The 18534-nt window shown below is 42.0% G+C and overlaps 1 protein-coding gene across 6 annotated transcripts in view; it reads left to right on the top strand.

Moving 5' to 3' along the window:
* The window catches only part of LOC143327462 (A-kinase anchor protein 13), a 105613-nt gene that overhangs the window by 82552 nt on the left and 4527 nt on the right, over positions 1–18534 (top strand). For 5 of the 6 annotated variants that reach the window (XM_076742244.1, XM_076742025.1, XM_076742105.1 and 2 more), the window contains 15 exons: positions 446–702; positions 1407–1532; positions 1944–2061; positions 5382–5630; positions 5745–5821; positions 7288–7469; positions 8487–8569; positions 8692–8880; positions 11664–11810; positions 13415–13488; positions 14341–14385; positions 15768–15818; positions 16061–16333; positions 17321–17500; positions 17974–18268. In XM_076742244.1, the coding sequence (XP_076598359.1) occupies positions 446–702; positions 1407–1532; positions 1944–2061; positions 5382–5630; positions 5745–5821; positions 7288–7469; positions 8487–8569; positions 8692–8880; positions 11664–11810; positions 13415–13488; positions 14341–14385; positions 15768–15818; positions 16061–16333; positions 17321–17500; positions 17974–18268 (2346 nt within the window). The remainder of the gene's footprint in view (positions 1–445; positions 703–1406; positions 1533–1943; positions 2062–5381; positions 5631–5744; positions 5822–7287; positions 7470–8486; positions 8570–8691; positions 8881–11663; positions 11811–13414; positions 13489–14340; positions 14386–15767; positions 15819–16060; positions 16334–17320; positions 17501–17973; positions 18269–18534) is intronic. The other variant, XM_076742187.1, reaches the window with a different exon arrangement.

The following is an 18534-nucleotide window of genomic DNA, read 5'->3' as shown; positions in this document are numbered from 1 at the left end:
ATACGCTTTTAGATTGGGTCTTCTGCATTTCATGGAAAAATAGGGGAAATGTTTAGAGAGTTAAAAAAACGATTCTCCATTTCAGTCTCATCTAGGTCTAAGTTACATCTACAGGTCTCAATGGTCTATGGAGGCTAAAGATTTACCTCACTGAAGCATGCAGTTCTTTCTGTTTGCTCTGAAAGTCCTTGAGATGACACTAGCTTTTGATGAGAACCTGTTTGTGTTAAGTACATTTGACTGAAATGATTCTGAAAAGTACATTTCTACATGTACTATGTGTAAAGTATGCAGTGACATACAAAGTGATGTCATGAATTCTGTGAAACTCTTTGGAGACCTCTGAGGTGGAATTGCGTGGATGTCGTAGATTTGTGGAAAATTTCTAAAAACTGCTGCTTATGCCATTCTCACACTAAGTCTCATTTCCTTGTATGACCTTTAGAGCTGATGCAGACGGAGATGCATCACATCCGGACGTTGCGCATCATGTCAGAAGTCTACAGCAAAGGCCTGCAGAAGGAGGTGCAGCTTGAGCTGCAGACAGTGGAGAAGCTGTTCCCAGCTTTAGATGAACTCTTGGAGCTCCATACACAGCACCTCCTCCGCCTCCTGGAGAGGAAGAGGGAGAGCCAGCTGGAGGGTGGTAGCTTGGAGGGAGGCTTCATCATCAACAGGATAGGCGATATCCTGGTCAGCCAGGTTAGAGGAGGGAGGGGGTGGTGTGATGAGGATGCAGGTCCTAAAACTGTGACACCACTAGATGAATTGCATTTTTGTCTCTTTGGAGGACATTTTGCTTGTGTTGGTAGCGTAGGAGGACTGCAGGCTTCAAATATTCACTATTTTATATGAAGGGAGTATCAGCAGCATTTCAGTTTGTTCAGTATTTTGGTTCATGACCTGCAAAGCGATTGTTCTCATCAGCCTCAGATTTACTTTGTGTTTAATGCTAATTAGTGAAAGTTTGCATGCTAACATGCTAAATTGATATGGTGAACATGGTAAAGCTCAGAGCTGCTTAACATCAGCATGTCAGCAATATCAGTTGAAGCGTTTAGCTCTAAGCACAGCTGTGTCTTGTAGCCTCACAGAGCTGCAAGCATGACTGTCGACTCTTGTTTCCCAGTTTCAGGACCACTTGAAAAGACAGCAGTCCTTAGCTCTGGGAAAAATAATGTCAGCCGTTTGATCCTCAGCTCATGTTTAGTATACTGCATACATACACTGCATACTAATGGAAAGTTACATGTTCTTTGAATTAAATTGTATTGCATGCAACATAACAATTTAGTATGAATTACAAATAGAATTAGAGCCCGAGTACATACAGTGTAAGCTTTTTAGCTAAGCTTTGTTTTTTCTTTTCTGTTTTGAGTATTCATGTCTGTTAAATTCTGCTCTAGTTCTCAGGATCGAATGGTGAAAGCATGAAGAGGGTTTACGGAAAGTTCTGCAGCCGCCACAATGAAGCCGTAAACTTCTACAAGGACCTCCTGAGCAAAGACAAACGCTTCAAGGCCTTTATCAAAGTAAGACTCATATTTCAGCCCCTCATATGTTTGTCATCTGTCTGGTTGCCTGGTTTTCCACACATGATTGTACAGTGTATATTATTGTGTCAGCCACCTTGTTCTGCCTTCCTTTCATGTTTTTTTAGTCTTTTGAACGCATGTATTGGAAACATTTGTATAAAAGCCATATTACACCAGAGACTGCTTTTTTCTCGTTTGGTCTTTGAAGCGCTTCTGTGTATCGTCTTCTGTGTCTGTGTAACTCTCATATCCATAATCACAGCAAACACCTTCTTGAGTGTTATTACTATATTGTTTAAATCAAATGAACGTTCAGGTTTCCCAGTGGTTCTTTGAAACCTTGTCTCGTTTCAAGCCACCTGTTGTGTGGGCACATTTTACTGAAGTACTTGCTGTTTTCTCTTCCAGAAAAAGATGAGTAGCAGTATTGTGCGGAGGCTTGGTATCCCAGAATGCATCTTACTGGTAACCCAGAGGATAACAAAGTACCCGGTCCTGATTCAGAGGATGCTGCAGCACACTAAAGGTTAGCTTCATGTCGCCCTCTTCTCACGGTCACCCATGCTGTTACTGTGTGTGTATAATAGTATGAATTGATCTGGTCAAAGTGGAAGAACAGACTGTTGTACCAGGCTAACGAAGCAGCAGACAGTCAATAGGTAAGTAGAAGAGTAAAATATACTGTAATACCATGTTGATTTAAAACATACTCAGATGCATTATACAAGGCATATGTAGGGAGATGGTTTGGTAGTTTCTAATTGCTTCTTTGATTCTGTATTTGTTTTGCACTTTGAAGTCTCTTCTGGTGGCATTCAAGCCTTTAATGAATCTCTATTAAATCACTCAGTTTATCTGCTTTTCACACTGTCATCACCTTGCATAAAATATTCACAACAAAGCAGTAATCAGAACACAGTACTTCTTACCCTCAACATAGAGCAAAAGAGTGATTTTTAAAGCAATGGGTTTGACAGCACTGAAGGAAAATCTTACCTTCACTCCAAAGTTAGAGTTTTCTCTTCAGCTTGAAACTTTCTGCTAGTGGGGTGTGTTAATTATTCTTGGTTCTAAAGATTTGCCATAAACAAGTGACAGAAAACAAGACAGAATAAGGCCAATCTTTGCATTAGTATCAAGAAAATGTTGATGGCTTATAGATCAATAGAGAATCAAGTTGACTTGCAGTTCAAACCACATGAAAACACTTCAACAAGGTGCTTCTCTTTTAAGAAAGTGAAGTTTTAAGACCTGTAGAGATGCATATTTTTGCACAGCAGTGAAGTGTTTGTCAAATCCATAAATACATTTTCGAAAAACAAAATCAAATAGTGTCCACATTTGAACAACTCTGTTTTACTATGACAAGAAAAACTCCTGAGCTGTGTTAATATTTGTCACATCAGTTTGATCACGAGATTCGACACATTTACCCAAATGTTCTAAAATCTAGCTTTGTCTCATAGCAGCTCATCGGTTCCTCTTATTTTCTCACACATGGTTTCACATATTTTGATAAAATGGAATCATATGTTGAATGGGTGTTTTAGGATAATAGATCAATCATACTTTGAGGAGCTGAAATATTTCACACCATATTTATATCTGATTTAAAGCAGCTCTCGTCAGCTGGCCTCCCACTGTGTACATTCTCTCTAATCCTTCCCCAAAGCCTGTTTATAGTTCCATGTGGGATGGGGGAGCTCTGACTTAATCCCCAAGGTGCTTTAAGAAGACTCTCTCCTGCCAACTTTGATAGTATATACTGAGTGGAAATAACACTTAGAAGTTGGAGGTAGTATTTTGGTGCTCAGGTACACTGAAATACAACAGCCACAGGAGGAAAACATTCCACTTAAGGGAAAAATATTACATTTTCAGTCCAACACCAACGTGCCAAATACACAAGATGGATATCAGGGACCTGCTGGCTGTGGGGCTTTTCTCTGTGTGCAGACCTACAGGCCACAGGTGATTTTAGTCTGCTGTTCCATTAATAAAAGCCTTTAAATTCACTTTATTCTGGATAACCTGATGAGCCACATAGTTAGCATGAGCAGTGACAGGCGCTCAGCAGACTGAGAAAAGAGCAGCTACAGAAATTGAAACTTCATGGACACAAATGTAAAGGAATAGTTCTGCACTTTGTGAAACACACTTTCATTTTTTTGCAGAGAGTGGGGTACGAGAGTGGTCTCACTCTTCTCATTTGTTAGCTAAATATGAAGCTACAGTTAGCATTGCTCAGCACACAGACTGAAGTTAAGGGGAAACACACAGAAACCCCCAGAAAATGACAACTTGTCATTTTTGCTCTTTTTGTATGGATAAAACAAGAAATAACGTGTTAATTAATAAACATGAGAGGTGTTTGTTACCTTTGGATGGAGACTGACGAGCAGGTTCCCCCTCTTTGCTCAACTAACCACCTACTGCACAAAGCCTAATTTAACCACACAGACACAAGAGTGTGGATTGACCTATTAATGTAATCTTGACAAGAAACGAATAAACATATTTCTCAAAATGTTGATTTATGCTCTAAAGATGCTAAATACTTATTATCAATCAGCTTCTTCTGCTGAACAGTGGGGTCCTGCATAAACGCACAGTTTGTGCCAAAGTTTGAAAAGTTGAATTATTTCACTTGAGATATTCAGTCTGCTGTTTTCTTTGTGCTCATCCTGCTAATTTGAAGTGGGCGGGCCTCTGTTTGACAGATATGATGTATTTCAGTCACAGTTCATCAACATTTGAATCAAAATCTGATGAATGTGGGGTTGTTTGCTTATGTTGCCACTGCAAGTCAATACGACTTGATCAGACCACACCCCCACAGTCCAGGTGAAGTAGATTTGAAAGAAGAGCAATATGTAACATTCAGTAAGTGAGAAACTCAGAGCAAGAACGCCACAGCTCCAATATGCTGATTAGCAACAGTACTGTAGGTCAGGTTTAGAGTTTTTAGAATAAGTTTCCTTTTTCTTTTCATCTATTCTGACATCTTGCTCTCTGACTACCATAACACACTTAAAGGTGCCAGAAACTGAAATCAGTACCATATGCTAGGTAACCATAGATAACATAAGTGAAATGGGTAGAACAGTATATAGTTTGAGATACAGTAATCTCGCTGGAGGAAAGTACACAAGGAACTGCTGTACCTCTCTCAAGAAGGAGGAGTGTCGAAACAAGTATTTGCAATGTTGTGGACCACATGTGCAATCTTGGAACAGCTCAGTCTGCTCAGCCAGTGTGCATTTCAAATCACACAGGTAGGAGAAAAGATTATGTCCTCAACACATATGAAAGAAGTTTAAGTGATTTTCAAGATGTTTGTGCGTCCTGCTCCACCAACTAAAACCATGAAAAGGCTTTTCATTCCTCTCTGCAGTGGTGTTTGCATTAAGAGGTTTCTCAGAGAGAGAGGGTGGAAATGCAGGCACAGTTAAAGGCCAGAACGGGCACCAACATTTCATTGCACCTTCTGTTGTGCATAAACACCTCCTCAGCTGCGCCACTCTACCCATCTGGGTCAAGTATGCTAGTTTGGAGCCATTAAATTACCAAATGGACTTGCAACACCGATAATGGCTTTTGTCTGCATTTGTGCTCCTGTTGGTTGGAAATGGAAATAAAACCGGAATAGAAATGAAACCTTTCAAATCTTTGCTTTTCGTTCTATAAAGTGAAACAAATTGACTGACTTTTAGTTGCTAGCCCATCAGTAATCAGGTAATCTGGGATGAAGTTTTATGGTCTGCTTGGAATCCAACCTGACACTTGTCTTAATGCCAGGCTGCTTCTCTGTTGCCAGTCTAACCTCTCTTCACATGTCGAACACAGAGGGCGAGGAAGACTATGACGACCTGACGGATTCTGTTCGGCTCGTGAAAGAGGTGATCGCAGTGGTTGACAGCAAGGTGAACGAACACGAGAAAAGACGGCGTCTGAAGGACTTTCACTGCCGCATGGACAGCAAATCCATCATGATGATGAAGAGTGGTCAGATTTTCGCCAGGGAAGATCTGCTGAGGAGGAGGTTGATCCACGACGGAGTGCTGCAGCTGAAGAACAGCCAGGGGAGACTAAAGGGTGAGGAGCCACAAATTCTCTCTTCCCCTCTGTAAATATGTCAACATTGTTTGGAAATATTTTTTTCTTTTAACTCATCCAACCACAACTACTTTTCTTCTGGCTGCTCTCCAGATGTCCATGCTCTGCTGCTATCAGATGTCTTCGTCTTCCTCCAAGAGAAAGACCAGAAATATGTCTTCGCCATGCTGGTAGGATTCTGTCTCTCTCTCTCACTCTCTCTTTCTGTCTCTTTATCTCTCCCCTCCCTCTCCTCCTTCCTCCTATTTCCCTCCATCCCTCCAGTAATAAAGATCCTATGAGCACAGTCAGATATGTGGTTGTCATATTTTCCTATCCCACTGTTTTTGTTGTTAGCATTAGCTGACCTGCTTAGTTTTCCCATTGTGTAATATTGCCTGGCTCTAGCTAGCTAGCTAGCTGCACCTCATAAAGCTGCTCTGGCCCTCGGCACCTAACCCAACTGTGATAAATCATATAGGTTTGAGTTGTTTTTTTTTTTTTTTCCATGTTTACAGGACATATGGTTGCACGCACACACACAGTAGGGGGAGTTAAAGCAGAGGCAGACCTGTGGCATAATAATCACATCCATCATTAAAAAAAAAAAAAAAAAAAAAGCTTGGCATGTTTGAGTTGAGGCTGTTGACACTGAAAAGAGGAATAACATGTGGTGCCTAATTAATCACAGCCATGTGAACCAGCTTGAGCTTTGGGTAGAAGAAGCTTCAGCTCTGAGGATGACCAACAGCACAGGCAGCCAGTAGCAATGAGGTCACCTGGACGGAAGATAGAAAGTATTCCTGTGAAGCTACATGTGGCTAGTATGAGGTTCCAGGAGTTAGAGCCAAATCAATGGGTATCATGCAGAGTTAGTCTTTTTAGTGTGAATTCCGTGTTTTTGTTTCCAAAGTCAGTGTCTCCATTGCTGAGCTGCAGTGGAAGGTCATTAAGACAAAGATGGAATATTTTACAAAAGGACTCTTTGAACAGTACCCACTTGATTTTACTTGATCTTTTTTTTTTTTTTTTTTTTGTTTTAAACAGCATAGTCACAGTCGAAAGACAGACTAGAACCTATCCTTGAAACCTCAGACAAGAGATTGCAGGAAAAACGTTGGGATGTGGTTATAATTTCAGAGTTTTACTGGATAGAGCAGAAATGAAACAGCGGTTTGTGGTGTTAGCGCACTAAACTGTGCTTTACAGTGTTGGCAGCCTTTAAGATTTAAGGTCTGTTGAGGCTCTACAAGTCAGCTGACTGTTATGTGGATGACATTAACCAGAATCTCAATCTCATTTTGTTGGCATTTTTCTCCTTTTTTCCACGTCTCGCTCCTCCTATAATGCTTCTTTTTGCTAACTGACCCTCTTTCTCTCTGTCCCTCTGTCTTCACTGCACTTGCTTCTTTCCTTGTCCCTTCTTCCCTCCTTTCATAATTATCCCCCTCCTCTTCCTGTTCTACTCCGATTCACTCCCCCACGCTTTGACCCACCCTCCCTCCTGCCTTTACCATCCTTTCCCCATCCTCAACATGTGCCTCCCCTCCTCCCCTGTCCCCCTCGACCCTCCCACTGTCATCTTGTTTTTCATTCTCCTCCCTTGTTGCTTCCATCAATCCCCCCCCCCCCCCCTCCCGTCCTCCTCTCCCTGTAGGACCAGCGCTCCACGGTCATCTCCCTCCAGAAGCTGATTGTCAGGGAGGTCGCTAACGAAGAACGCGGCCTCTTCCTCATCACGGCAGGCATCGAGAAGCCAGAGATGATGGAGGTCCTGGCCAGCTCCAAGGATGAGCGCAACACCTGGATGCAGCTTATCCAGGAAGCTATGCAATCCATGTAAGTGGGATTTATTTTTGTGTTAATTTAGGTGTTTTTACCCAAAATATTTAGAGCAATATGCTAATACTTCATGATTTAAAGCCTTTTTTAGCCAGAAGAACAGTTTTGACATTTCTAACTCCAAGCTTTACGTCACCATATAATCCCAAACTCAGCCCCTGTTCTAGCCTGCCCCATTTACTTCAACCCAAACCTCTACTTCAACCCAAACCCTCAAAGTGCTTTACATTGAGGAATGGCCTCTGAGGGTTCAGCTATGGCATGTCTGTGTTGTGACCCAGGAGTTAGACCCAGCCCAGTTCGCTAGATAGTAATAAATGGTAAGCTGCAACAGAGCACTTTGCTGTCAGGAGGATTAGCACTACTCTACCTGGGGATGGGATGTACTCAGGGACAGTCTAATGCTGGATTGCCTTCAAGGGCAGCTCACTATAAGCGGAGGATTATTTGACTGCAGCCAGCGGGCAAGAGAGAGATTTAGTACTCTGTCTGTCTCTCTTTCTCTCCCTGTATGACTTCTGTCAAAATACTAAATTGAGATCAGGCTATTGGCAGGAATGGAGGAGATATAAACAAAAACAGTTTTCTACTGATGTTCTGTCTCTATTTTCCACCAAAAACATCATATACATTCTCTCAGGGTTGTCTAATCCCTGCCTAGTGAAGTGTTGTCCTGTGCTGTTATACATACTGATGGGTTGTAGATAGCTGATTATTTTCATTAATGCTTATTTAAAGAGAAGTTTAGTCTATAAAATGTCAGACAACAGTGAAGTAGAGGTGTTTTTGCTTGATAAATGATTTAAATAAATTATTCAAGTATCAAAATTTCTGCCAGTAAACTCAGTGATTAATCAGTTGAATTGCTTTATCCCGACTTGTAGGTTTAGAGATAGGTGTTGTTTGTGATGTCGATTTTGAAATGCTGCAGATGATGGTTTGTAGTTTAATCGTGTGTAATTTATTAGCTGTAACGCATCGTGTTTGTTTTCTTCTTTTTGCTTGGTTGGACAGGGAGAAGGATGAGGATGAAGGGATTCCCAGTGAGACGGAAGATGACAAGAGACAACTGGAGACTAAAGCCAAGGAGATGAGAGGTGAGAGAAAAACATTTGGAGTGTTTGTGTGAATGAAAACAGGGATAAGTTGGCTACATATACCACAAAGTGTTCTCCTCACGGGCTGGCTCTCTTTCTGTCTGTCTGTCTCTGCTGGTCAGATCTGTTGAAGCAGAAGGACACGGAGATCATGTCTCTGCTGGAGGAGAAGGTGCAGCTCTTCAGGGGGATGTGGGAGGGCTTGAATCCAGGCGAGGAGGTCTGCCGGCAGGTCGAACCTTTCTTCAGGTCAGCCTGCAGCCTGGAGCCACCCAGGGGGGCGTCGGTCATGAAGGATGCCCTGCAGGAAGGTAAGATAAACAAAGAGCGTTTAGAGTGTATGTAATGTGCTGTGGATGCATTGAACACTGGGAATTTTTAACAGTCAAGCAGAATGAAGTAAATTGAATAGAGGAAGAGAGAGAGGGAAACAGTGCTTTATCTCACTCTCCGTCTACTTGTTGATGATGAATTATCACAGCTGAAAATGGAAACTTCCATATAGTCATATGTATGTCACATGAACACATGAGGTTTCATCAATTAACAAACATGTAATATGATTTCTGTCAACTCCTTCAAATGTCACACATGCTGTACCCCCCATTTATTATCCATTACATGTGCATTACGCTAAACCACCAACAATAAAAAAACAAGATCCATTTTGACTTGTCATTGTAAGAGAGGTGCTCACTTGAAACTTGTGGCATTAACAATGATTCAGTCCCATTTTAAGTGTCCTTGAATGCAATGCCAGTAAGTCAACATGCACAGTAGCAAGCAGTGTTGGGTACGCTACTTGGAAAGTGTAGTGAGCTACCACTCACTCTATATTAAATGAAGCTTCACTGCACTGAAGTTACCCCCGGAGGAGTGCAGCAAGCTGAGCTACAGCAACATGGCAGAAGTAGTTTACTACATCCAAGCTTTTTATTTATTTATCTTTTACACTGAACCAACTTCATTCCAAGTCAGTACTATCGGTGATCAATAAAACTGTCAGTCATAGGTAAGGGCAGGCTAAAATGTTAGGTTCATCTGCTAATTAAACAATAAGCTGTGCTCTCTGCTCTCACTGTCCAAAACCAATATGGCAGCGAAAACAAACAAACTCAAAGGAGGGAAATGTCTTAGACCTCTGTAGAAAAAGACTATAAATCCAGACTCCCTTGGAATCAATTCCTCTCCATCCTCTGCCATATTTCCATCAATTAAACTCAATCTGTATCTGTATTCCCCCACAGCAGAGACGCTGTAGGTATCCGCCCAAGGATTGGTGCGTGATGTCACCGTCATATGAAAGCGCTTCTTAAGAGAGCTGTTATTTATTTATTACACTTGTGAATTTCACGGTCGTACAATCAGAATGTCTCCTGTGAAAAGGGCTTATTATTATTCCATCTATTTCTTAGTTTGCATGTGGAAAAGCTCCATCTGGAGGGCTAGATGACCAGTTCCCCTCCACCCTAAATAGAAGTTAAAATCTAGGAATATGCAGTCAGTTTGAAAATGATTAATCCATTTTTGGCATTTGTATTTTAATCAAACCTCTTTGTCCATCCAATGAGGACACACCTAACAACTCACCTCTGACATACTTAGAAGGTCATTGGTTCAGTAGTTGGATCTAAACTGAGCTCATGAGAGCAGAACTTTGAGGGAGAGAGTGATTGTGTTTTGGGGATGATGTAAAGAGAGTGTATGGGAGACATTAAAGGAGTCAGAGTGTGTTTTAGGATTTTATTCTGGCTCTGTATGCTGCTCGAGCAGCCCTGCTCATCAAATGTGAATGAGAAGAAAGCAGTGTGAACTGAGAGAGATACTGTATACTGTGACAGAGACAGAATGAAATGTGGAGGAAGACAGAGAAGCTCAACACATTCTCTGCACAGTAAGTTGACTTTAGCTTTAAACAAGCAGCTCTGGAAATTTTGGGGTAGACTGAAAAATAAAACTGCTGCACAAATGTCCATAAAACAAGTATTTCAAGCCTGAGTGCGTCACACAGTATTCTGAGGCCATTGTGTCTTTTTGAATCATGAAACCATTTTCAGGCCAATTTGATTTGTTTAAGTTTATTTTCAGATTAGGAAAGATTGAACAGATTTACTAGAATAGATAACTGACAAGAAGAGAAAAAATAAGATTTTTAGTCATCCGTGACTGGTCTGAGAAAAAATGCAGAAAAAATAGAATTGACTCAAAAAAGATGCAGAAAAAATATCAATACCACTTGTCGTCATTTGCAGCGCAATATTGTGTAATTATTAAGCACTATTTTTTGGTATGTTTGATGTACCGAGAGCTGTCTTGTGGCCTGTGTATTTGAATTCTAAGTAATAGAAAGAGCTGAGTGACTGTCGTGGTCAGAGCTGGAAGATATGTAGACGCTATGTGCAGATGCAGCTCGCTCTTAATGATTTCTAAGTACTGCTGTCCTACTGAGTGTTCCACGAAAAGGTATAGTTAGTCACAAGATCCCAGGAATTTTTGTGCAGGTTACAGGTTGTGTAAGTGACATTCTGCTAAGAATTGTTTGCTGCTCTCATGCAGGAAAAATGTGTGAAGGAGGGCTCCTGTAATGGTTTCCACTTTTAAAAGGAACAGGAAAGGTCCTTCTATACTACTACAGTGTATTTTTTACCTCCCCCTTCCAAAGCCTGAGGCAATAATTGTCCTTATTTGATATATGAATTGGCAGCGGTAATGTCGTTTCTTCTGCTGAGGTTACCATGTTTTGCTCTCACGTCCACCAGCAACGGCTTTGTTTCTCCTTGTTCTCTGTGCAAAGGTCACAGTGACGCATGCTCTGTAAACATGTGGATACCAATGCTCTGTGTCTTTCCACGGTTTATATAACTTCAGATGGTAAAGATATTTAAACTTTTAGTAAAAGAGCTCTGTGGTTCAAACCGGTTGTCAATAGTTGCTTAGCAACAGGAGCCAATACCAGGTTGAAAGCAGAAGTGCCTGCTACGATTCATGAGTGCAGAGCTGAGCTGTAACACAGTTAGCCAGGATAATTCACTTACTGACCTGCACATTGATGTTCGCCTGTGTGTGTGTGTGTGTGTGTGTGTGTGTGTGACAGTGGAGACGTTACAGGCGCTGGTGAATGGCAGCCTAGGCGGGGCGATGGCTAACGTCCAGGAGGGAGGAGGCGCGGGGCCGGTGTGCTTGCCCCGTCGAGCCGAGACCTTCGGAGGCTTCGACAGTCATCAGATGCACAGCAGTAAGAGTAAGTCTGCTGCAGCATGCTCGTTTTCTATGGAGAGTTTGTGCACACTGGCCGAGTGGCCATATTTGAAGCCAGCAACAGTCAGAGGCGCTGAACCTGGACCTGCTGGTGCGGATAACTGCATCGACTCAGTGACTGGACTGCAAATGTGCAGTGACACTGCTGAAAGAAAAAAGTAAAATGTTTCACTATTCACACCAAGTCTGATTTTCAGTGGTCACATAAGAGCAAGCGCCGCACCCAGCACTTCCCACAATGCCCCTGTTCAGTGCACTTCGATAGAACATTTTAGACGGGGACTTGGACAGAAGAGCTGATGCTTCCTGAGGGGGACGCGGTCTGGGGCCATGCCTCTGAACTGATGGCTTGCAAGCTCAGAGTGGGACTGTGCTCACTGTGGCAGATACTGAGCCACAGGAGGTCCAGACTGGTACATCAGTGGCAGCACCTGGAGAACTGATGTGGAGAAATGGCACGACGGAGTGTTTCTATCGCTGTGATGTTTTAAAGTGTATTTTGTTCAATAACGTCAGAGGCATTGTGTTGAACAATCGCAACATTATATGAACGAATGCTGGAGATGTGTGGACTCAACTGAGTCACATGCTGGGAGTAGTTTAGATTTGGTTAAACAGTTAAAGGATGGCTCAGCAGGGCTGGAGAGATTTGTGTGAGAGGAGGAGAAAGGCAAAGGCAAACAAGATTCAAGCCGTCAAAATATGACATGAATACAAACATGTTATGCATAATTTCCATATTAGATTTTGAGATTTATCAACAAAATCAGTCCAAAACTTTCCTCACTAAAAATCTTTTTTTATTCCACTGATTCATTCAACCATTTGAAATCCTGCAGACTCTGAAGTTGAAGAGGATGTGAAGCAGCTGATGACGCGCTGTCGGTTGTTGCAGGGATAAAAAAAAATATAAAAATAAAAAAAGAGCTGGTCGAGATTCATACATTTAAATAGAACTGAAAAGATTTGTCCATAAGTCAGTCAATTGACTTAATCATCAACTGTTTTCATACTGGATTCATCTTCTTCTTTTTTTTTTAATCAAATAAGCTTCTCCAATGTGGAATTTTGCTGATTTTGTCTAATGTGATCTTAAACTGAATATATTTGGATTGTTTTGGACATTTGCAGACTTTTAATCGTCACTATGTGACTGAACATTTGTTGCCCTCAAGCAGTAATTTAAACATTAAATAAGCCAAAATCTTCCTGCCTCTCATATGCTTTGAGATATTCATATAGAGCCTGTTTTATTACTTTTGATGCTGATCACTGTTCATTGCGCACATTTTCTTGAACACCTGTGAACTTAAGTGGACACCTGTTAACAGACTCTCAGCCTTATCAGGAAGTGCAGAACAGAAAAGGGCCTTTATTAACCTAACTCTTATTATCATGTCTTAAATAAAAAAAAAAGAAGCTTTGAGGTTATTTTGAAGAGATGTTTTCTCTGTGTGACAGCGCTAAAGGATGATAAATGTTCCATATCGTTGTGCCTCTGTTCTCATATTCTCTTACAATGGACCTGAATGTGTATTATTGGCTACCTGGCTCATTCTTGTCTCCTGTGGTTTCCCTTTGTGTCAGGTGGAGACAGAGACGAGAGCGAGGACGCGGCAGGAGATCTGCGCAGGACAGAGTCCGACAGTGTTTTAAAGAAGGTCAGAATCTCAGCAGCCAATTACTGTATTCTTGACTCTGAAGCCGCTACGCCCCCACGCCTCAATGAGAACCTGAGGCCATGTGTGGGGGTGCATTTGTCCTCCAACATTAACAACACCATTAAGATGAATTTAGCTGCCTCTCTCTCCAGTGAATTAGCCTCTTGACTCTTCCTGCCGGGTTCCGTTGCTAATGGCGACCATCAGTTGTATAAGAATTCAATAGTGGATAAAAACGAATGGGCCGCCTTCAGGTGTTGCTATTGTGGCCCTGCACTGGATTCTAGCCTTTGTAGTCTTATATCCTGCACATATCCAGCAGCTGGACTGCACATAATTGTTTCTTGAATGTTTTAGTGGAGCCAAGCTGCTACAGTAAGCCGTTTAACAAAGCCATTGTAGCCTGTGAACCAACTTGACACCCGACCATTCGAGCAGTAGTTGATTCATCCTGGACACAGAGGAGCTCAGCAGGAAGAGAAGGGAGTGTTTGCAGAATTATCATTAAAGATACGATGCCGACGTAAAACTAAATACATTTTCTATTACCTGAGTTTATGGTAATCTTTGTAAATGAATAATGCATTTTTAGAGATGTTTAAGTCATTGAAATACAGCTGCAAGACTGCTCTATTACTGAATCAGTTTACATAATCATGGCCAGATACAATTAGATTTTTACAGCACGCCCACACTATAATCACATTCACACAGCCATATATGCTGTGGTGTATGCCTGCTCAGAGGCGCATACTGTACACACACAATGAGACACACTAGAGGAGGAGTGTATGTGAGTGCATTAGTGTTCTGACTTTACAGTACTTAGTGTGTGTTTTTGTTTCCATGCAGGGAGGAAACGCCAACGTATTGCTGCTGCTGAAGAGGAACAGTGAGGTAACACTGACTTCCTGTCTCCAACTCAATTAGAGCCGCTGCTTACATGGAAACTGTCAACTCTCTGCGTTACCATCACCGTCAATGTATCAATCAATGTATAAGCTGGAACAGCAGTAACAGCCACAGCAGTAATCGTAGTTGTTGTACTATAGATGTTTGTTTTAGTTGTATTAGATGTTCTTAGCATTATTTAAATCACACTTATTTAAAACACAGTTGAATGTAAAAGCAAGTAGTCACTTCTTGAAATCATGCTTATAAGAGTAAGCTTTAAGAAGTTTAAATGAAAAATAAGGTGAAAATGAATTATGCAAGTTTAAATCCCACTTTAATATAACAGCTAGTGAACAGACTGAAAGTCTACAGTCGTGGTAGCAGCTCTGTGAAGCTGTGCAGCAGTAGTTTGAGCTAAATGCTAACTTTAGCTTGCTAACTTGGTCACAGTGACGCTAACATTTTGATGTTTGACAGGTAAAATGTGGTAAACATTTTACCCCATTAACCATCTTAGTTCAGCGTGTTAGCATGCTACCATTGGCTGGAGGAACAGTCAGAACCACCAAAGTCAGTAGGATTCATCCTCTGGGCACTGTGGATACATTTATCAAGTGTCATGGTGTTCTATCCAAAAGTTGTAAAGATATTTCACGAGAGGTCTTTGTGGGATCCATTCAGCTCCACAAATTAAAATGCAGTTAATACGGAAAAGGTTTCCAAGTTCTCAACAACCTTCATTCAGTACACTGAATGAAGTGCTTGGTAACACTTTCTATAAATCAGATTCTTCTGCATTAATTTAAACAGGTCAGTAATAGTTCCACTTAAATAATCAAAAGAAAATTCAAGGTGCAAGTCTAACATTTTTTTACCTGCAAGAGCTGCTGGTATTGTACAGCCTGGTTGTTCAACCCCCACCACTCATCATTTGTTATACAGATTACTGTGGACATCATGCTGTATTTATACTTTTTCTGCAGATGTTCTATGTTAGAAATGCTGTTTTCTGCAGTGAACATTAATTGGAGCCCTTTGTATCTTATTAAATGCTGGTTACAGTTGAAAGCTCAGTGCCCTTGTCTCTTTATATTAGTGTTTGAATGGAGAAAAGGTCTCATCACTAAACTGAAGTCGCTTTAACACTTGCTTATTCCACTGGTGAATGCATATTGCATGCAATCCAGCGCTAGCATTTATTGAAAGAAAAAGTCAACATTTAAAATGAAGCTCCGCTAGCATCCATGCTGAATTTTAATAAGGGAAGTCAAGTGGAGCAGTAAGCAAGATGGCATCAAACAGACAGTTTTCCCCACGCAACAGAGCAAGAACAGATCAGGATGTTTGAGTTCACAAGATGCTCAGTGATCTCTCTTTTCCAACAGCAGGTCCTCCACAGTGTGTCCAATCTGCATCTCCTGCTCAGCACTCTGCAGGTAAGAGCCATACTGAGTTCACATGTGCTCCACATCAGAACTAATATGATGCTTTTGCTGTTGTTTTGTGTTTGAAAACATTTCTACTCGTGTGAAACGATGAGTGGAAAAATGTGATTTGAGATGCTTTCAAGGTGCAATGTCAACATTAAGCCGCTGAGATGGACAAAAGAATATCTCCGAGACAATAGCAGGTGTGATGTGTCAGAACTAATCTATCCGTCGTGCTGCTCTGCTCCCAGGCGGTGGTGGTTCAGCAGGACAGTTTCATCGAGGACCAGCGGCAGGCCCTGAGCGAGCGCTCCTCCTCCTGCACGTCTTTATCGCGGCCGACCTCACGGCCCAGCTCACTGATTGAACAGGAGAAGCAGCGCAGCCTGGAGAAGCAGCGGCAGGAGCTAGCATCCCTGCAGAGACAGCAGGCAGCTCATGCTGAGGAGAAGAGGAGAAGGGAGAAAGAGTGGGAGCTGAGGGAACAGCAGCTGACTGAAAGGGAGGGGCTGATGCGTGTGCAGGTAACTATGCATCATTTTCTACTCACTTCTCTATATTATTACAGGCTTCTGGGCAGCTGTAATTCTTCGTGTAGCCCCTGCCAATTTTTTAACAGTGGGATGCTTTCATACTGTAGTAATTTGCCTTGCACTGTATTTTACCTGGTAAATTACAATGTAGTATTGTGCGAGACATTCAGGGTTTCCAGCAGTGATTGTGACTGCCTTCAAAAACACACCACTGACTAAAAAACCTTAAAAATGCCATTCTTAAAGTTTAGCTTCACTGAGATCAAAGCTGTAGGGTAAAATTAAACCTGAGGAGGATGCAAAGACATTGCAGGAGCGGAAGAAAGGTTTAGCTTAATGGCTAAAGTTTAGCTTGGAGCTAGCGTACTAAGCCAGCTGACTCAGTGCTTTACTTCAGACTTTACTGATGACTTGTGAAAGGCTAAACAGCAAGGGTTAGAGGCCTTCTAGGCACCCCGACAACTGACGTTTTGAAATTGAAATGAGCTGAAAACTCAAAACAAAGAAGTGGAAAAGAGGCAAAAGAAAGCAGTTAATTTCATTTTATCTGCTTTCAAAATGTTCACAGTGATCAACGTCTTTTATAGACACAAAATAGTTTCAACCACAATGGTGAGCTCAAGACTGTCAGGTTTCTTTTTCTTACTCTTCTGTTCCTGACATACAGCAGGAAGCTTGTGTTACCTAGAAAAAATCGACAAACCTACTACCAACGAAGTCAGTGTTATCCAGTATTAACTAGTTTATTCATCCATGAGCATGAGAGGGACATTTCAGGTTTAATGCATGATGATGATGCATGACACTTGTTACTTTTATTCAGAGGGTTTTTAAATATAGTTTCCTATGTAAGATAATAGTATATTATTTCACAGCAAATAGTTTTCAGTCATTCAGCGAAGAACCTGAAGACCTGCATATGTGTAATATCAATCTGCACGTCAATAAGTCCATCAATGCACTTCCCACCCACTGCAGGAGGATGAGGTCCTGAAGCAGCACAAGGAGCTGGAGGAGGAGAAGCAGGAGCTGCAGCGTAGGAAGGAGGAGTACCAGAAAGACCTGGAGAGGTTGAGAGACGCCCAGAGGAAGCTGGAGCGGGACAAGGAGGCTGTGCAGCGGCAGCTTGACAAGTTGGAGGAGGTCCGTGTGGCTGAGGTGAGCAGGGCCTCTTTAAAAAACCCTTACAACACTGATAAGGTGATCTGTGGCTCCCTGCAGGAAAATTACCTCCCGTTGCCCCTCGGCTACAGGGGAACCCTTAATGAACTGGGACGGAGTCTGTGTTTTGCTCAATGACACTTCAGCAGGGTTGGTGTTTGCATTGGAGGCTTAATTGAACCTGGGTCCTCTTGAAAGTGAAATCAAAAAATGCTCTTGGCAACATATTAACAAGCAAACAGTGCTGCATTGCAGTCCAAAGCTGTATTTCCAGGCTTTTTTCTGCCAAAACCTGTATATAGAGATAAACCTTTTTTTCATTTTCCACAATTAAGCTCTTTCTGGAAACATTTATGCTCATCTTTTATTCACCATAAGCTTGCAAAAACATTAAAAATGCACCTTTCATACATATTCACAGATGTAGATAACAGCTGTGCATCCTTCTTATCTCCATCCTTTACTTTCAGAGGACTCCCTCCACAACGTCAGATGAATCCCAGTTCCCCGGCAGCTCCCAGTCTCTGGAGCTGGACCCGCTGGAGCTCTCCTCCTCCCTGCCGAGGCTGCAGCCCCAGAGGTCTAAACCCAAAGGGAAAGGCCTCAATCCCTTTACCTCATCCTCCACCAACCCCAACCTCAAGAGCGGTGACGCCAGCCAGATCTCAAAGAGCCTGCTGCAGCTGGCCAAGAACAGGAACAAAGAGGGGAAGGAGAAGGAGAAGAAGAAGAAGAAGGGCAAAGGAGGGAGCACACAGTCAGCAGGTAGACACCGGTGCACAGGAGGGAGCGGGTGCATTCACATTTAGCTTAATCATTCAGTGAGTCAGCAGGTTGGAGTTGGAGTGTTTTTGTCAAGGACACTTCAGATTAGACACCTGACATTTAGTTTTCAAAGAAGGAGAAGTGATGGGTGCATGTGTGGAGGGAGGACGTCACGGGACAGACATGTGGCTGAAAAAGATTGTTAGAAGAATTAATACACCAAGTCCTCCAGTGTTTTCAGAACGACAAATTTAACCCATGTTTGA

This window comes from Chaetodon auriga, chromosome 1 (genome assembly GCF_051107435.1).
Source record: "Chaetodon auriga isolate fChaAug3 chromosome 1, fChaAug3.hap1, whole genome shotgun sequence".
NCBI lineage: Eukaryota > Metazoa > Chordata > Actinopteri > Chaetodontiformes > Chaetodontidae > Chaetodon > Chaetodon auriga.
This window is presented reverse-complemented; position numbering and strand designations above follow the sequence as displayed.